Genomic DNA, 18,095 nt, shown 5'->3' on the forward strand with positions numbered 1-18,095 from the left:
CAGAGTCCCTCCTCTCTTCCCCGCTCTGCCCCCCCCCCCCAACCTGATGGATTTACCTAGATTTATCTGCCTTCCTGATATGGAGTGATCCAGGCCAGTGAGAGAGTGTCCTCATGAACTCTCAGTGAGGCTGTGGTATTCTGATGGGTGGTGGTGGTGAATTTACCTTGTGTTTAACAACTTGTACATTGGTTTTGAGCTGCATCATGAGAATCAGAGCTAACATTCATATAGTCCTGCACATTGTAGTGTCATGATCTCATCTGATCCCTAGAAGCCCATGGTGAGCAGTCCATGAAAATGATCAATACTGCTTGAACAATCTTAATGCAGTCTTGTCTTAGTAGCAGTGGGGATAGGGAGGAGGGATGATGTGGGCCTAGGAAGGTGTTGCTTTTAGCTCCTCAGCAAACTTAGCTTGTTGGGACCACAGGGTCCCATTCCCTCTCCCCTCCTCTCAGAACTGTCTGAGTGAATTGTGCTTGAGGTTTTGGAGCCTGTATGTGGACTATAATCCCATCCTTAGTATTTTGTGTTGGCAAATCAACAGTTTGGTTTGGGATATGGTGCTAGTAACTATTCACCTTTGGTTGAATTCACTTTGCCATATTTGGGATGTAAGAAATCTGTTGCACATGAGGACCCCAAGTTACAGTGAACAGATCCAGCTTTGGAGCCACAGGGGATAGAGGAAATGGAGAAGGGCTATTCTAGCTGGTATGGGGGAATCAGGATACGTGAACTGTGATCTTGATTCTGGCAATGGTGGTGTGTCTGTGACCTGGGGCAAATCATTTTGCCTTTTAGCCTAAATTTTTTCCTCTGTAAAATAGGAGTGCTAGGGGCGGCTAGGTGGCGTAGTGGATAAAGCACCGGCCCCGGAGTCAGGAGTACTTGGTACCTGGGTTCAAATCGGGTCTCAGACACTTAATAATTACCTAGCTGTGTGGCCTTAGGCAAGCCACTTAACCCCATTTGCCTTGCAAAAAAACCCTAAAAACACAAAACAAAATAGGAGTGCTAATTCTAGTACTCCCTACCTGCTAGGACTGTCATTAGGATAGTAATTTTCATATTATGCTTGGGTGGCTATAGGCTAATTGTGCATAGATGAACCTTTGTTCTGTTTAGCGCCAATGTTGTTATAGAGCTTCCTCCTGGCCTCCAAAAACTATCTGCCTCCTTCCCTCTCCAAGTTTCAACTGACCCCAAGGCCTCTGTTTTGGTTTAGTTGAACCAGGTTGCTTTCTCCCTAGTACTTCAGTATAATTGTAGAAGTTTGCAGTTGAGAGAGGTGGTGAAGGAAGAGGTAATTTTTAAACTTGGACTTTTTGAGAGTAGAAATGAGCCTGAGTTAGGGAAAGGACCTGAGGACGACTTTGGACAGCATAACTATTGAGAAGCAGCTGTCTGCTCATTTGGTGAGATGTGTCACACTCTTCCCTGGTAGCTTTGGTGGGTTGGGGGATGAGGAGGAAGGATTTATTTTTCAGCTGGGCTCAGCCATTGGTGGGTTAAATGAGCAGCAATTTAAGTCCTAACACTTTCTAAACTAACTGAGTGATGCTGTCTCCTCAGCATGATGACCGAGAGGGTGAAGGCAGCGAAAAGTGGGTGAGCCGAGGCCGAGGCCGGGGCGCCTTTCCTCGGGGCAGGGGCAGGTTCATGTTCCGGAAATCCAGCACCAGTCCCAAGTGGGCCCATGACAAGTTTAGCGGAGAAGAAGGCGAGATTGAAGATGATGAGAGTGGGACAGAAAATCGAGAGGAGAAGGACAATTTACAGGCAGCCGCTGAATAGAGAGCCCCTGGAAGGCACCCATCCCCCAAGGGAGAGAGGCATCTGGCACTGGCTGGGGAGATGTCCCCGAAAGACTGAAGAGCTGAAGAGAGGATCCTCTAAAATATACCCCAAAGGCCCCCTACCCCACCCTCACCCCCGACTAGGGGGGAATCATCCCTGGCCTGTCCACTCAGAGCTGTCTGTGCAGGCTGTCTGAGGGAGGGCCCAGCTCTCCACCCTTAACCAGAAGAAGGGCTTTTGGTTTTTTTCCTATTTGTATGGGAGAGGGTGGGATATAGGCTATGAAAACTTGTTTGGATTTCAGTCTGTGACCCATTTTGAACCAAGTCTTATTTTTTATTTTTTTATTTAATTTTTTCTTTTTCCAATGTAAGCTGAGAGATGAGGACTAATTTGGTTAATTTTGGTCTCCTCTTCCTCCACCTTCCCTTTACAGTTTTTTAGATCTCTACTTTATGCATATTTAGTAACACTAGCTCTGCAGGTTTAATTTAGGAAAATTATTCTCAAGAACAAGACATTTCTGCGTCCACTTTGATTTGGGACCAAGCCGCATTGAAAAATCTAATTTTTAGAGCAGCTTTTGTATGTAGTAAGCTTAGGTCCTTTTAAACTACCTTGTTTGCATTAGCCTTCCCTGCTGAGCTCTCTGTGACAGGATGTTGCCCACCTCCACTACCCAACCCCCACACATCCACACCCTCTAACTTGTTTCATTTCCAGGGGGCTTCCATCCCTAGTGGGACTAGGCCCCAAGATCTTTCCGAGTTGTGCTTATCCTCTCTGCAACTGGGATGTTAACTGGAGGGCAGTTTCTGGTGTGTTTTCTAAGAAACTTTGAATTCTAGCTTAAAAATAATTATAAAATGAGAATAATTTTTTCAATATTTTTTATTAATCTTTTTATAAAATGAAAACTCCTGTGATTAATGAAGGAAGGCAGTTATGGTTGTGTGGTTTGTGGGGGTTTTTTGTGGTTACTTTTTTTTATTACATCTTATGTTTTAAATTTAAATTTTCTCAAAAGATGTTTGGAGAAAATAATTATTTGGAATGAGTTCCTATCTTGCTACAAGCAGGTGAATCATAAGGAGTTCATATATATGTTGTAAAAAAAAGACAGACTGCTCCCCTCCCCTTCAGTACCTTTTGCCCTCTCCACCTTCAGATGGTTGTGCTACTTTTGTTCCCTCACTTTGCTAAATTTCTATAGTTCAGTTGGTTTTACTTGAATGATTCATGTTTAGGAAAAAAAGTTTAAAGTTTGTTTCAACTCCTCCAGCAAATAAAGAAAATAAGCACTAGATCTAAGTGAGCCTTGGTTCTACTTGGGGGAGGGAGGGCAAGGGTTGGAGGGGAGTGGCCTCCACCAAGATTCCAGGTGTAGGGCCTCTGCCATCTTGGGAATCGGCCTGGAAAGGAACAAGCCTTGCAATAGTCATTGCTCTCAGGGCGGGGGACTCGCTCTCCCCCAGGCTTTGAGTGCTATCTTGCCAGATGGGGGACTGGAAAATAAAGTCAGAGTCAAGAAACTTGGGCCATGGACCATGCTCCAACAACTTGATGGGCTGATGGGGGGGGGGTGCTCAGTCTTCAAAGAGCCCCAGCCTCCAGAGTGAGGCATAGGCACTCGGCAGGACCACCGCGAAAGGGTCTTCAGGGGCCTGTTGTCTCTCGCCTCCCTGGAAAGGGAGCAGAGCTAGCTCCCTGCTGTTTCCTGGCCCCCTTCCCTCCTGCACTCCCACCAACACATTAGCTGGAATGACTTCGAAAGGAGCCAGCCTTGCCCGCCCCAGGGCCCCCTCCCCCCCTGGCACCAGCCACACCTTTGTGACGGGAGTTGGTCCATGTGTTAGGTCAAAGGTGAAGCCCGCACTTGGAGCAAATCCTTGGAGGTTTCCTGGGAGGAAAAAGCTCCTGAAAAACCCCTCTACCCCTGGGGCTGCTCCCCGGCCCACCTACCCAGCCCTAGGTGCCCTGGCCTGCCCATAGCTGAAGTTGGTGTCCGCAACGGCATGCTCTGGGTCCCCGTTCCGGGGAGCCGGTGGGAAGACCGAGCGAGAACCCCGGGCTGCGACTGGGGAGCCCCAACTGACCCAGCGCTCTGGGAAGAGAAACAGCTGGCGCCCACGACATTCCCACGCCCTTGGCCGCACCCCACGAGTTGACGTTAGGGACACGAGGGGAGGGGGGCCGACGTTGTCGAGCAGGGTCCAGAGGCGCCCGGTCCGGCCCGTTCCCACCCCCAGTCCCTCCCCCTTCCCGCTCACCTGCGGCCGCCCGGCTCCGCCCAGCCCCTTCTCCTTTCCCCGAGCCCAGGCAGCCCAGCCCCGGAGCCCCGAGCGCCATGGGTACGTGCGGGGGGCACCAGGGGTCGCTTCGGGGCGCGCTGTAGGGATCCCGACTCCCCGGCAGGGCGGGCGGGCGGGGGCCTCGCTGAGGCCCAGCTGCCCCTCGGACCTCAGCTTTGCCGTGTGGGCAAGGGGCTGCGGCCAGTCGGGGAGGCCCGCGGGGCCCGGCTCCTCCCGCTCCCCCGGGCCCGGGGCCCGGCTCCCCTCACGGCTCCCCCGGGCCCGGGGCCCGGCTCCCCCCCGCTCCCCCGGGCCCGGGGCCCGGCTCCCCTCACGGCTCCCTGCCCCACTCGCAGAGGTGCTGGCGCTCCAGGACTACCAGGCTCAGCGGGAGGGCGAGCTGAGCCTGGGCGCCGGGGACGTGCTCCGGGACGTGCGCCCGGGCTCGGCGGAGGGCTGGCTCCGGGGGGAGCTGGCTGGGCGCCGCGGGCTCTTCCCCGCGCTCCTCGTCCAGGTGAGAGCCGGGCCGGGCCGGGCGGGCGCAGCCCCGGGGTCGGCCTCTCGCCTCCACTGACCCCGGGCCATTGCCTTGTCTAGGAGATCCCGGAGAGTCTGCGGGGCGACGGAGGCCCCCGGAGACCCCGCTCCCAGCGCAGAGGTGGGGCTCAGGTGGGGCCGGGCCAGGTGTGGGCGGACTCGAGGTCCCTGCCCAACGCCTGCCCGGCGGGTGGTGGGCGGGGCAGGGAGCCCCTGGGGGGCCCCCTCACCCCGCCCCCGAAGTTCCCCCGGACCGTCATTGGCCTCCCGAGCACAATGGGATCTTGCCTTCCCAACCAATGGGGTTCGGGGGTGGGAGGGGCCGAGCGCTCGCTCCGAGCCTGGGGGACAGAAAGAGGGAGTCGGGGGTGTCTCCGGCCCCTGAGCCCTCCCCCCGGCCATGGATCCCCCCTACTATAGTAAGGGCTTCAGGGGCCAGGGCAGGGGCTAGGAGAGGGCTTCTGGGATGGGACCCATACCCCCTGACCTCCCACCGCTGCCCCACACCTCCCAGGTCAGCCCGGGGCCCCTCCAGCTGCTCAGAGATGGTGTAAAGTGAACTTTAGCTACATCCCCGAGCAGCCCGATGAACTAAAGCTCCAGGCCGGGGAGATGGTGCAGGTGCTTCGAGAGGTGAGGAGAGGACCACCCAGCGGGATGGCGGGCCTAGGTTTCAGACTCTGGCCTTGGCCGAAGGCCTGAGACCCCGGGGCTCCTGACTCCTTGGACCATTTCTACAGATTGAAGATGGCTGGTGGCTCGGGAAGAAGAATGGGCAGCTGGGGGCCTTTCCCTCTAACTTTGTGCAAGAACTGGATTATAGGCCCGCTGGTGAGAGCCCCCTGAGCCCGCGTCCGATGCCCAACTCCTTATTCCCTGGTGAACCCTGACGCCCCGTTCACAAATCCTTCCTTGCAGCACCATGATCAGGATCCCTGCTCCTTAGTTCCTAAGTCATAATTCTTAGATCCCTGATCCACCCAGACTCCCTGAATCCTTTACCTCCTTGCTCCCCCTGCCCCAACTCCAGAGACTCTCAGCCTTTATCTTGTGGTCCCCCATGGTCCCACACTCCTGTAGTTCCCCATGATCTTTCCCAGGTGCTGTGATCCCTGATGTCATCCCCAAGGCCACTGGAGTGGCTCAGTCTTGCCCAAAGGTAATGGGGGAAGGGAAATATTTGGGGGGGGAAGGGGTTGAGCTTCTGGCTTTTTGGAGGAACTGGGGAACAGGAGACTCCATCCCTCCATACCTGCCCCTACCTCCCAGCTGACCCGGACCCAAGAAGAAACTCCCGTAAACCCCCAAACAGGTGAGTAATCCCCATGGGATGCCCCCCCCATATACCAAACTCCTTTCCCATAGTCTCCCTCCTCTCAGCCTCATCCATAGGTGGGAGGGAGGGACCCAAGAGAAGGGGGCTCCCAGGCCCATGACTGACACCCTCACCCACAACTGACTCAGCAACTGAGAGCTGTCGAGTTCTTTTTGATTATGAACCTGAGGCACCTGACGAGCTGGCCCTTCAGAGGGGTGCTGTGGTGAAGGTGTTAAGAAAGGTGAGGAGGGGCTGGGAGTGAGTGGACTTGTAGAACCTGGGTGGGGATACTGAGCACCGAAGACCACAGCACCTCCGCTATCTACCCATTCTTCTCCTAGACCACAGTGGACCCTGGTTGGTGGGAAGGCGAATATGAAGGCAAAAGAGGAGTTTTTCCAGACAATTTTGTCCTCTTACTTCCCCCGGTAAGTGTGGAGTCTTTTTCTAATCATACATACCTTACCTCACTCCATCTCAGTTGAAAGATATATTTGGGCCTCTAACCCCCCCACACTTTTTCCTTAGATTAAGAAGCTCCCAGTTCCTCGACTGAATTCCCAGGAATCAGGTAGTGACCCCCCTGAAGGGGAGAAGTACCCACCCACCTATTCCCCTTGTTAGTCTTGGCTCCAGAGATTCTGAAACAGAGCAGGCAGACAGGCAGCTCCAGAAAACCCCTAGAATCACTCAGGAAAATGACTGACCCCTCCACCAGGAGACAAACAGACATACATACACACAGACATACACACACAAACACATCCCCCCAAGAGAAGGGTCCCATTTAGATTCCTTTGCTGGAATGTGTGGGCCCCCATTTTTCCTCTCTCCCTTCACAGATTTATCTGTAGGGGTGGGAGGGAGATGGATTTTGGGCCCTCAGTGATTTTCTCGTGTCCTCCCATCAATGCTTGCTCGAGAACATGTATCCTGTGGGAGGAGGCAGACCACCAAGGAAACAAGAGGTAAAGGTAACTGGGGAGGTTATAATAATGTTTGTCCTTCATGTTCAAAGATCACACTGTCAGGGAGGTGATGCCATGACAAGCATGCTAACTAGATTTGAGTGAGGGGGCTGTGCTACGTCACCAGCCTCACTTTCTCCTTCAGAGCCATCTGGGTCCAGTGACCAGATATGAATCAGGTTGACTGGAGATGGCCCTGAATTCGAGGCAATCAGGGTAGTAACTTGCCCAAGGTCACACAGCTAAGTGAGAGCCAAGTGTCTGAGCCTGGATTCAAACTCCTGTTCTCCTGACTCCAGGACCAGTGCTCTATCTTCTGTACCACCCAGCTGCCCCTACTGGGGAGGTTAGAGTGGAAAACAAGGAATTCTGGATCATGGCATATCTCTGTGCAAAGGAAACATAGGGATGGGGGGGAGAGAGGAATGAATGGATAAACTAGCTGCCTCTCATTCCTTTCTCCTCTCCTTTTTTCCTCAGCTGCTAAGGAATCGAAGATGGAGGCTAAAATCACCTTACCCCCCATCAAAAAACTGGCAACCTCTAATAGGATCTCCAAGCCTCGGCCCCCCACCCCCAGGTATCTAAACCAAAGGGCTGAGAGAAAAGATCCTCAGCCCAACCCCAAGAAACAAAGGGACTGGGCCTGGACCTAAGGGACCTGAGTATATTCTAGGCCTCTGGCAGCTGGATCAACTGGGAACAAGCCAAAGAACATTCGAGAACTAGCAGGAAGAAGAGGAGGTGGTGGTGCCAGAGGATCATCAGATGGAAATGGAGGTAAGCCCAAGCAGGTCCAAAATCCCAAACCTAGCTGCCTTTTCCTTCTTTTGTAACTTTGAGCAAGTCGTTCAGGAGTCTTTACACCTCATCCCTTTCACTATTTGGTGTTGGATTAGATGGTTCTCTGAGGGCACCTGATCCCATCAATCCTGCCCTTGCCTCTCAGCCTTTGACCAAATAGTCAGTTCATTCTTCTCTTTCCCCATGCATAAGAATAGGAGAAAATGCAACTTGTATGACCTCTCTACCTCCCAAATGAGACAAACCTGAACATTTGCTCTAAATTTTGGACAAGCTGAGAAACTCTATTAGAAAGACCTAGGGTCATGCCTAGTGGAAGCTTCTCCCTGTCTGTCTTCCTACACAGTAACCTTCTCTCTGACTTTGCCCATACTAGGCAAAAGCAAGGACAGAAGCAGTGATGGAGTAAATGATTCCAAGATGGCTCATTCCACCAATAAGAGGTTGAAGTCTCAGGCTCCATATCCCCCCAGCTTCAATCAGACCTCCAATTCTGTGAGGATCTCCCAATTTGCCCCACCTACCACCACCATCCTGAAGAGAGGACAGTGCTGGGCTGGAGATTGCTTGGATATAATCCTTAAGGGGGTGTGACTGGTAGACATCTGGTCTACCAAGTGGGTAGAAGGTTCTAGGGAAACAAGGATTTAGTAATTTCTCCCAGAATGGAGTCCCCCAGGCCTTTTTTTTTTTTTTTATCATGGGACCAGGGCTTTTCCTTTCCTTTCCTTCCCTTCTAACTTCCCTTCTTCCAGGGACGAGGGGAAGAGAAGCCCAGGGTGATAAAGAACCAGCTCTCCAAAAACAAATACCATGCTTCTGATAAAGCTGCTGTTCGAGATAAATCAACCCAAGATAAGGCACCTTCCCAGAAGAAAAACTGTGAAAAGACCAAAATCCCCTCCAGGGACAAGCCCCTCCCTCCTGACAAGAACCAAAGCAGTACCCAGACCTCCGACTTGCAGTCCCCAGAAGACCAGGACTTTTTGGAGGACACACCACCATCTTCAGAAAAACCATCCCTATGCAAGCCATGTTCCTTCTCAGAGCAATCCTGCTTGGACTCTCAGGTAACTCTTAGTGAAGCTAACTCTGAGCAGAGGCCCTCCCTGTCCGAAGAGAAAATGTCAGAGGAAACCCTGAGTAGTTTGACGGATCGCATGGACCAAGTGGAGACTGATGTGGCTTCTCTGAAGGAGATGTTGCTACATCTACTGTCACAACAGGAGTGAGTATCTGTGGGAGCCAGGCTGGGAAGGAGGGGCAAAAAAAGAGGAGAGGCTGATGCTGGGGAATGACTTGGGGTCTGTGGTGAGACTTCACAGTGGAGAGGGAAAACTCCTCCCCCCAGTCCCCCCTCAATTTGGTGTCCAGGGAACTGGGTTCCAATCCCAGCTCTGCCATATTTCCCCTAAAAGAAGTCCTTATCCCTGGGCCTCACAGCAGGCATCTTAAAAGAAGGGAGAGGGAAGAAACGAGGCCTTCCTGATCTGGAACCAAGAGTTTGGGGACTGGGGTTGGACTGGGCTATTGTCCTGTCCACAGAAAGGAGTTGTCAGAAGTCCAGAAAGAGCTGAGAACTGAGCGGGAGAGAAGAAGGGAGCTGCAGGTAAGGGAGGGAGGGGGGCCGGGAGCACTCCGGGGGGGGGCATTCCTTATGTCAATCAGGCCCTGGATTCCTCCGCTTAGAGGAGGGAGAAAGAGGTCTGGGGTTCGTGGTGGAGGGCTCTTTGGGGGGTCGGAACGGTAGGGGGAGAAAGTGGGGTCTGCGGGGTGGAGCCTTCCTCGCTCTCTCTTTCCTTCCTCGAGGCTAAGCTGGATCTGAAGATTTCAAAGTCAAATTGAGCCCCGGGGCCCAGCCCGGAGGCGGCTTTTCCTAGCCCTGGGACACAGGCGGTGCCTTCTCCTGAGGGGCTGCTCGGCCTCTCCCCTACGGGGGGAGCCTCAGGCGCCCCTCCTGTTCCCCTGTGGGGGGCTTTACGGGGGGGGGGGAGGGAGCTTGTGGCGGCCCCCCGCAACTAACCGCGTGAGACTGGTGGGAGCTTTTTGCGCCCCGACTCGAGGACTCTTCGGCCCGGATTTAAATTCCCTCTCCCCGTCCCCCCCCCCATCCAGGTGTCAGAAACAGAAATAAAATTGTATTTGTATTGGCGCCCCCAGGGCCGGGGCTCCGGCGGGCGTGTCTCGCTGGCCCCCCTTCCCGGACGGGCACATCTGGCCAACATGTGGCTCCTATTAGCGCCGGGGCCGCGGGGCTATTTTTATCCCCCGGACGTGGCTGGGCTGGAGGAGGACTGGCCGGGCCTGGCACGTGGGAAGCGGCTCCGCCTCCCCCAGGGGGACGGAGGGGGGTCGTGGGGCCTAAGTCGGCCTGGGCCTCCCCCCGCCCCCGGACACATCTGGAGAGGCCCAGGAGAGACTGCCTTCTTCCTCGCACACTGGCCCGGACCCCAAAACCCAACAGCGCGCCCCCCAACCCCTCCCGGCCGTCTGCAGACCCACTGTCGGACACACTTGACCCCTTATCCCTTCAACCCCGGATACAAGGAAGCCCCCCCCCCCTTAGATGCCGCTTCAGCAGCCCAATGAAGACACTGTTACCACAGCAAGCTGTCAGGCTACACTGAGATAATCTTAGCCAAGCCCTCAAGGTCAGAGTCCTTCCAAAAGCCTGGGAAAGAAGGCGGAAATGGGGGCGTGGTAGAAGAGAAACAAAACATTTTTCTAAGGGAGGTCTGCTGAGTGGGTTGGGGGGGGCGGCCGGGTTCTCAGTACTTGGGAGCTCCTGGGGTCATAGCCCCTTTCTTTCATCTAAGCCCCAGCTCCCAAGGAAGGGAAGGGCAGGGTCCCCTTTTCTGAGGAACCGCTCGAGCCCCAACTCTTCCCCAAGAAAGAGGAAAGGAAAACCGTTGAGGAACTGAGCCCCACTGCTCTCCCTCAATCTTAAGATTACCCCAGAGAGTTTCCTCTGTCCTGGAGGGCCATGCCTGAAGGGGACAGAGACCAAGAGCTGATGTCAGAGACGGGACTCTTCTTCCAGTCCCTCCTGCTTGGGAATCCATTGAGGGAATTGGGGGGCTCATTCCCCCAAGAGGGAATCCGGCCTTAGCACCACGGAAGAGAAGGGATCCAGTCCAGAGGCCTGGGGAAGCAGGGGGGAGTCTTCCCTAGCTTCTCTAAGGGGAAAGGTGGCTCATTTGCAAGTCAATGCCCAGAGTCCTTTGCAGGTGGGGTGGGCTGGTCAGTAATAATGAACCCTGCCCACGGTGCCGGTGCCAGTGCCGAGGAGGTCGGGCTGCCCGGTACGCCAGATTTCCCGGAGAATCCGCTCCCGTTCCTCCAGCCGCTGGGCTCGTTCGAGCTCCTCTGCGGAGGTGAAGACATTGACGCTGAGGGGACTGTCCATCTCCTGGGTCAGTTCTGGGCCGGATCCAGCATCCTCAGGGCCCAGCCTGGTCATGGTGTCAGCATCCTCGTCGTCCTCATCCTCGTCCCCATCCTGAAGGTCTCGGGAGATTTTCTGGGGACCTTTTCCTGAAGGCCTAGGGTGGGGTCGGCAGGAGATCCGGATGACCAGCAGGCAAAGGGTCAGCAAGAGTCCAAAGCATATGCCCAGGACAAAGTAGAGGCCGAAACTTTCAGGATGATCTGGAAAAATTGAGGGTCGGCAAGATAGACTGAGGCCCTGCATCTGGCTGGCATGGGCCAGTGGGGGAGCTTGTCCCTTCCCTTTCCCCTCCTCTCCATCAGCCCAGGGTCACCCTGTGGTCAGTGACTCCAGAAGCTCCAATATTCAGGGGTGGGCTCTCTGGGAATCTAGCTTCAGAAAACAAAAGACTCTCCATTCTTCGAATCGTGGATTATCTAGGGCCCATCTAAACCCTCACTATCCCCCGCACTCACCTCGGACATAGGCGTAGGCTGCCAGGCTATTACTGAGCAGTTCCATGTCCCGTTTCCGGGCCTCCATGTTTCGTCCGAGAAGGGTAGAGGGTGGAAGGCCCTGAATAGGTCCGCAGGAGGCTGAGGGGCAAGATACTGGCGTCATCTCTTGAACTGGGAAGGGAAGGAGTGGGGAATCCGGAAGCCTGGTTCTCTATCCCTAGGCTCTCTTTTCCAGACTCCAGGAATAACCCCAAGGTCACCTAAACATTCGGACCCATTCCCCTTCCCCTCATTCGGCAGAACCCCCTGCGCCCACCCTGGAAGCACGAAAGTAGGGAGGCAGGGAGAGCCCTCAGGATGCCCCACTCCATGGCTTGGGTCCCCATTTCCAGAGTGGTGAGCCGGGGAAAGCCTAGTCTCAGCTTTCGTGTGTGTTTGTGTGTGTCTGTGTGTCTGTGTGTGTGTGTGTCTGTGTCTGTGTGTGTGTGTGTGGGGAGGGCAGAGCAAGAACCTCCAAATTCCCGCGTCTCCTCGGAACCCCCAACAGAACTGAGGATGAAGTTGGGGGATGGGGGACAGGGTGGTTGGGAGGGTCTGTGAAACCCGGATCGTTTTGGGGGGCCATCTGGGGCAGGGGAGCTAACTTAAAGATTGGGGCTGACCTTAGGGCATCTTCTCGGGGCTGGGGAAGGCATGATGGGGCCAGCTGAGGTCGGAGGGTTTTCTCTCCCTCCCCCGGGATGGTTAAAAAAAAAAAAGTCTGGGGCCCGCGCTCCGGGAAACCCCTTCCCTGCGGGCTAGTCGACACCCGCAGACCCTGCCCCTCTAGGCCAGCGTAGGCCCCCCACTCACCGGTGCAGCTTCGGCTCAGGGAGCGCCCCCCGGCCTGGCCGGCGCCTCCATGGCGGGAAAGGGGCAGAGGAAGTTCTGTCCGCCCCGTCCGGCCGGACAGACAGGCAGTCCTGCGGCTGGAACCGCGGCCCGGCCGCCAGCGGAGCGGACGGAAAGTTTCCTCCGAGGAAGGAGGAGGGAGGAAAGGAAGAGGGGGAGGGAGAGGAGGGCGCCCCCGCCCCCGGCACAGGAAACTGGCTTTTGGAGGAACCCAGGCGGCCCCGGAGAGGGAGGGAGGGAGGGAAGGGGAGTGTCTGCTGCCTCTTGGCCAGCCCCATCTGGATCCCCCTCCCTGGGGGGCTTGCCGCTCCCCTCCACTCGGAACCCCGCCGGGTCCCTCCCCCGACCACCCCCCTCTGTCTTTCAAACAGCAGAAATCCTCACCCCCCCTTCTCAATGACTCCATCCCCCAGACCCAGCCTTCCATTAAATTTCAACTCCCCCAAATCTCAGAGAACCTCTAAGTGTAAGAAGCGCCCCCCAAGCCAGACTTCTATCCCCTCAACCCCAGCCTCCTCTCTCCCGAGTTCCACTTGCCTCCCCCCCCTCCCCGGCCTCAGTGTCCCTGAGTGTCATCCAGTCCTTCCCAAACCTCAGCTGGGAGCTCGGCCATCCCCACCCGACAGCTAACTGAGGGGACCGGACTCCCAGGCTCGGCCCAAGGGGGCTAGGACCTACAGTAGCAAGAGAAAAGGGGAATTCTCCCCCTTCCCCCACTCCCCAGAGGCAGGGGGAGGGAGGGGAGGGTCAGGGGCCCAGCAGGAGGCCTGCCTAGGTTGGAGGGGGGGACAGCGGCGGGGAATGTGTCTGCCTGGCTGAGCCTGGACCAGTCTGGGGTTAATGATTGGTGGATTCCATTCCTAAGGCTGCAGGAGAGCTGCAGGCTGTGTGGATGTGTGCATGGGTGAGTGTGTAAATGTGTGTGAGCTTGTTCAGGACTACCAGTCCTTGCGCTCACAGACACTGAAATGCTTGCAAGTTTGGGATTCATTTGCATCTAACTTGCACAAGACTCATGGGGAGGTCAAGCTGAGGCCCAGGCCCATGGAGGTGATGTCCTTTCCTGGTCTGGAATACTGGGGACGGTGGGTGGCCAGTTTAATGGGGCTGAGGGAAGGGAGGGGGGAGAGGAAGAGAGGAATGGAGGAAATTGTTGACATAGCTGAGGCTCCCAGCAGACTCCCTCCAGGGCCCCAGCTCTGCCCTGAGTGAGGAAGAAGGCAAGGGGCTGGGGGGCCCCTTCCCTGCCTCAGCCCAGGCCCCACTCAGAGATGGGAATGTGGGGAGGTCTTCCCCGGGTGAGCTCAGTTGACTTGCCTCTTTTCCTTAAGACAGTGATGCAGATACAGCCAGGAAGGTGAGAGGAGGGTAGGGCTGGGGACTGGCTGGTCTAACCTTCCACCTCCCAGGTCAGGAAGGAAATCAGGGAAGCCCAAAATAGTTAAGTCCCAGGCCTCCTGGACTCCCAGTCCAAAGTTCTTTTCCCTTTCTCTCCATCTCTGTACAGGAGATCTGGGCTACAAGATCTCTGGACTTCAGTTTTCTCATCTGTAAAATGGGAACTGAGTGACTTCTCAGGTCCCTTCCATCTCTAATACTATGATCCTATGAGCCTAATGGCATAACAGCTGAAGGTCTGTGATCCTTTTCGAATTAAGAGACGGAAAAATCTAAGCACAAAAAAAGCCTTGATTTTGGAAGTTTTGAAGTCCATTTTGACCAATGACCTTCATTATGAGGGGACATCTTTTTTTACCAGTTTAACACTATCCCCTTTCCTCCCCCCCTTCTTGTTTCTAAAATTTCCACCGGAAAAAAATCACTCCCCTGATTCAAATAGCAATATCGGGAAAAGAAATAAACATTCATTAAAAATCTACTTGGGGGGGGGCAGCTAGGTGGCCTAGTGGATAGAGCACTAACCCTGGAGTCAGTAGGACCTGAGTTCAAATGTGATCTCAGACACTTAATAATTGCCTTTGTGACCTTGGGAAAGTCACTTAACCCCATTGCCTTAAATAAAATATAACAAAAAATCTATGTGCCAAAACACTACAAATATTACTTCCTTTGAACCTCATGATGACCATGAGAGGGAACTGAGGCAGACTTGACTTGACCAGGCTCTCACAGCTAGTAAGTGTCTGAGGCTTGATTTGAACTCAGGTGTTCCTGATTCCAAGGCTCTATCTACTTCATTGGCCATCTAGCTGGGGACCAATCACTTCAAAATGTGAAAGATGTGTAGTCTCCCAGAGAAGAAGAAGGCAGGGAGATCTACACATTCTCTTAATGGTATTTGAACTTATCAGAGGAATGAGTGGTGTCCTTGGAGAAGAGGAACACATTGGACCTGGTGGTCAGGAGACTTAGATTTCTTATCTCATTGTATGACCAAGAGCCTATTATTCTTTCTCTGTGGGTCTCAGTTTCCTTATCTGCAATGAGGGTTTGACAATGACCCCTGAACTCCCTTCTTACATAATTGCAGCTCTTCTTCTGACCCTTCCCTATCCTCTGAGACCTGAGGTGAAGAATTCTCAAGCAGGTCCTAATTACAACCAGTCTCCCAGATTTTATGGTACGCTCAATGAGACCAAGGCAGTTAAAGAGATGGTGTACATGCAGAGAATGACCTAACCATCCAGGGGCCAGTCACTGAAGATGGAAGCAGGCAGAAAAACCTCTGTGATGACAACCTTCAACCCCCCAAATCTAATTATGGCTCACTGGGACACCTCATGGTAAGTGGGCCAGGGGAGAGGAATGCAAGGGTGCTGTGAGCTTCTCAAATATTCACAGATCCTACAGATAACCCTTTGTAAGCAGGGAGAGATTCCATAGTGGTGGGGCTCTGTTAATAGTGATTGACTGTTTACTTTCAGGCTCTATTACTCAAAGATTCTATACACTGGGTCAGATTTTTGCAAACAGTGACAGGCTCACCAAGAAAGGATGGGCTCTGTAAACAGTGATAACATCTTAACATCTGCAGAGATTGACTCTATAGACAGCAAGAGTCTGCAAACAGTGACCAAGGGCCATCTGTATGCATGCTTGTAGGTAAAGGAGGAAGCTAGCCATCCCACAAAGCTTTTTAGCCCTATTACCCCTATAAGAATCACTGAATTTTATTACTGGATAGAACCTCAGAGATCTATAAAAAAGCTAAGGTTTGAGCATCTGCAGCAGCAGCAGCAGCAGCTCCAAAGAAAGGTTTATTATGTGAGGACAGACACATTCATAACCATATACATACATACATTTTTGGGGAGAAGATATTAAGCAAGAATGATCAATGATCACTCAGCTTATTACTTTCTAGTCTCACCTGGTAATTGGACCAATGACTTACATGTGCCAAGTCCCTTGTGATCAAGATTAGGAATGTGTCCATTGAGATTTCATGTATGGGCATATATCCCAAGGGGGTCAAAGACAGAAAGGTCCCATGGACACCAAAAATAGTCAAAGCTGCAGGTTCTGTTTGGTTTTGTGTCAATAGAAACCTGGAAACAAAGCAGCTGCCCATTAGTTGGGAAATAGTTAAATTGTACATGAAAGTAAAGTCTTATGATGTAACTAAGCAATGAATGTGAAGAACTTAGAGAAGTCTGAGAAGACTTTGATGAACTGATATAAAATGAGTGAAAATCACAGATCCAGAGCTAGAAAGGATATTGAATATTATTAGTCCAAACCTCATTTGACACAAGAAAAAGTTCAGCTTGAGGAGATGTACCTGCGAAGAGGAATAAAAGATATAGTGGAAAAATGTGACATCAAAATAAAGGTTCAAAATATACATATATATATATATATGCATGCAAATAAATGTGTGTGTGTGTGTGTGTGTGTGTGTGTGTGTGTGTGTGTGTGAAGCTGAGAGAGAGTAACCAAACCTGGGAAATGACCTTTGGGTTATGATATGCTTGAGGGGGGTCTTTCCTTTAAAGGAATATGCTTTGTGTGAGTTCAAACTCCTTGGGGGAGGGAGGGGGGAGGTGGACAGGCCATCCCCAGATGTGTGTCTTTTTGAATGCAAGTGGTGGTGAATCTAGGATGGAGCATGTTTGAATGTTCATTGTCACTTATCATTTAGAGTCATAGTTTTAATGAGTCTGGGACAGTTAGGTGACTCCACACTGTTCCTGGAATCAGGAGGATCTGATTTCAAATCTGGTCTCAGACACTTGCTGTGTGACCCTGTCCAAGTCACAACCCCAATTGCCTCCAAATCCAACTTGCCCCACCAAAGACAAGAAATTCATGAAGTAAATAAACCATTTATAGACGAAAACACTTAAGGCACAGAGAGGGGAAGGATCTTGCCTAAGGTCACAGGGCCTTGGGGTTGGTCCTATAAGGGATACAAAGATGCGCAAGACAGTCCTTGTTTGCCAAGTTTGTGTCTATTTGTAGAATCTAACTGTGGAGTTTGTTACTCCTTGCACTTGAGTACTGTAACATCTGTCTCAATTTGCAAGGTTTATCCTTGATGGAAGTGGGGGGGGTGGCATTCAGTTTGGCTAGCCTCGAGTATGACAGCAAAGAGCATGGGATTAGGTTTCAGTGGAAGGTGGTCTCAAGTGCCAGGTTGTTTAGACCTTATCACGGGGGTAATAGAGATTCCCTGAAGGATCTGGATCATTGGGATGATATGGTCATTATGTATTATGTTATGTATTAGCATGGTAAGTTTATATAGGATGGGTGGGGGTGGATGTCTTAGGAGACTATTTTGTACTTAAAAGATTTTGAGTTTTACAATTTTCCCCCAATCTAGCTTCCCCCCCCACACACAGAAGGTAGTCTGTCTCTACATTGTTTCCATGTTGTACGCTGATCCAAAATTGAGTGTGATGAGAGAGAAATCATATCCTTAAGGAAGAAGCATAAGGTATAAGAGCGAGATCAGACAATAAGATAGCAGTTTTTTCCCAAATTTAAGGTAATAGACCTGGGTCTTTGCTCAAACTCCACAGTTGTTTCTCTGGGTACAGATGGTATTCTCCGTCACAGCCCCAAATTGTCCCGACTTGCACTGCTGGAATGAGCGAGTCCATCGAGGCTGATCATCGCCCCCATGTGCTGTTAGGGTGTTCAGGGTTCATGACGGGGATGAGCAGGAAGAGGGGGTGCCTGTGGGCGTCTGCTGAGGAAGAGGCTGGTCTAACAGTCCAGCAGGCTTAATCAGGCTGGCAAGGAAGGAGGGAGGGAGGGAGAGAGGGAGGAAGGAAGGAGTGAAAGAAGGAAGGAGACAGGAGGAGGGCGCAGGCTGCCGCGGGCTCCAGGGCGGCTTCCAGGCAGGACCGGGCGGGGCCGGGGCCGGGGCCGGGGCCGGCCAAAGGATGCGCAGGCTGTCCTCCCCGGAGCCCCGCCCGGGCCTGCGCACGCGCACACTGGGGGGCTGGGGGGCCAGATGGGCCTTCCAGCTGCGCCCCCGCGGGCCAGCAGCCGGGGTCACCGGCCCCCACTTGGTGCCTCTCCAAGTGTTCCAGAGGTCACGTCTCCGGGGTTTCGGGCCGCAGCGGCCGCCCCCCACCCCCCCCCCCCCCGGCCCAGGTCGCCCCCTGGCGCCCGAGCCCTCCCGCAACA

General features: G+C 53.3%; 3 protein-coding genes across 9 annotated transcripts in view; 2 read left to right on the forward strand and 1 right to left on the reverse strand.

Moving 5' to 3' along the window:
- The window catches only part of THRAP3 (thyroid hormone receptor associated protein 3), an 80,157-nt gene extending 77,048 nt beyond the window's left edge, over positions 1-3,109 (forward strand). For all 6 annotated transcript variants that reach the window (XM_074217543.1, XM_074217547.1, XM_074217542.1 and 3 more), the window contains one exon: positions 1,579-3,109. In XM_074217543.1, the coding sequence (XP_074073644.1) occupies positions 1,579-1,800 (222 nt within the window). In that variant the 3' untranslated portion in view covers positions 1,801-3,109. The remainder of the gene's footprint in view (positions 1-1,578) is intronic.
- A 455-nt stretch (positions 3,110-3,564) lies between these two features.
- Positions 3,565-9,943, forward strand: SH3D21 (SH3 domain containing 21). The gene is made up of 17 exons (XM_074216436.1): positions 3,565-3,666; positions 3,796-4,608; positions 4,692-4,752; positions 5,146-5,264; positions 5,372-5,462; positions 5,732-5,790; positions 5,901-5,943; positions 6,096-6,190; positions 6,291-6,377; positions 6,478-6,520; positions 6,873-6,917; positions 7,398-7,497; positions 7,594-7,697; positions 8,098-8,216; positions 8,477-8,949; positions 9,267-9,330; positions 9,531-9,943. Exons 1-17 carry the CDS (start codon positions 3,565-3,567, stop codon positions 9,564-9,566), a joined length of 2,454 nt encoding a protein of 817 aa, XP_074072537.1. The 3' UTR covers positions 9,567-9,943.
- A 292-nt stretch (positions 9,944-10,235) lies between these two features.
- Positions 10,236-12,600, reverse strand: EVA1B (eva-1 homolog B). 2 transcript variants are annotated; one of them, XM_074217550.1, is made up of 3 exons: positions 12,459-12,600; positions 11,625-11,744; positions 10,237-11,369 (listed from the first exon to the last, which is right to left on the reverse strand). In XM_074217550.1, the coding sequence occupies exons 2-3, from the start codon at positions 11,689-11,691 to the stop codon at positions 10,963-10,965; spliced, it is 474 nt and encodes a 157-aa protein (XP_074073651.1). In that variant the 5' UTR covers positions 11,692-11,744; positions 12,459-12,600; the 3' UTR covers positions 10,237-10,962. The 2 variants fall into 2 exon arrangements, with proteins under 2 accessions (XP_074073650.1, XP_074073651.1); XM_074217549.1 differs by lacking the exon at positions 12,459-12,600 and having other exon boundaries at positions 10,236-11,369; positions 11,625-12,339.
- Between the last annotated feature and the right edge of the window lie 5,495 nt (positions 12,601-18,095).

This window comes from Macrotis lagotis, chromosome 1 (genome assembly GCF_037893015.1).
Source record: "Macrotis lagotis isolate mMagLag1 chromosome 1, bilby.v1.9.chrom.fasta, whole genome shotgun sequence".
Classification (NCBI taxonomy): domain Eukaryota; kingdom Metazoa; phylum Chordata; class Mammalia; order Peramelemorphia; family Peramelidae; genus Macrotis; species Macrotis lagotis.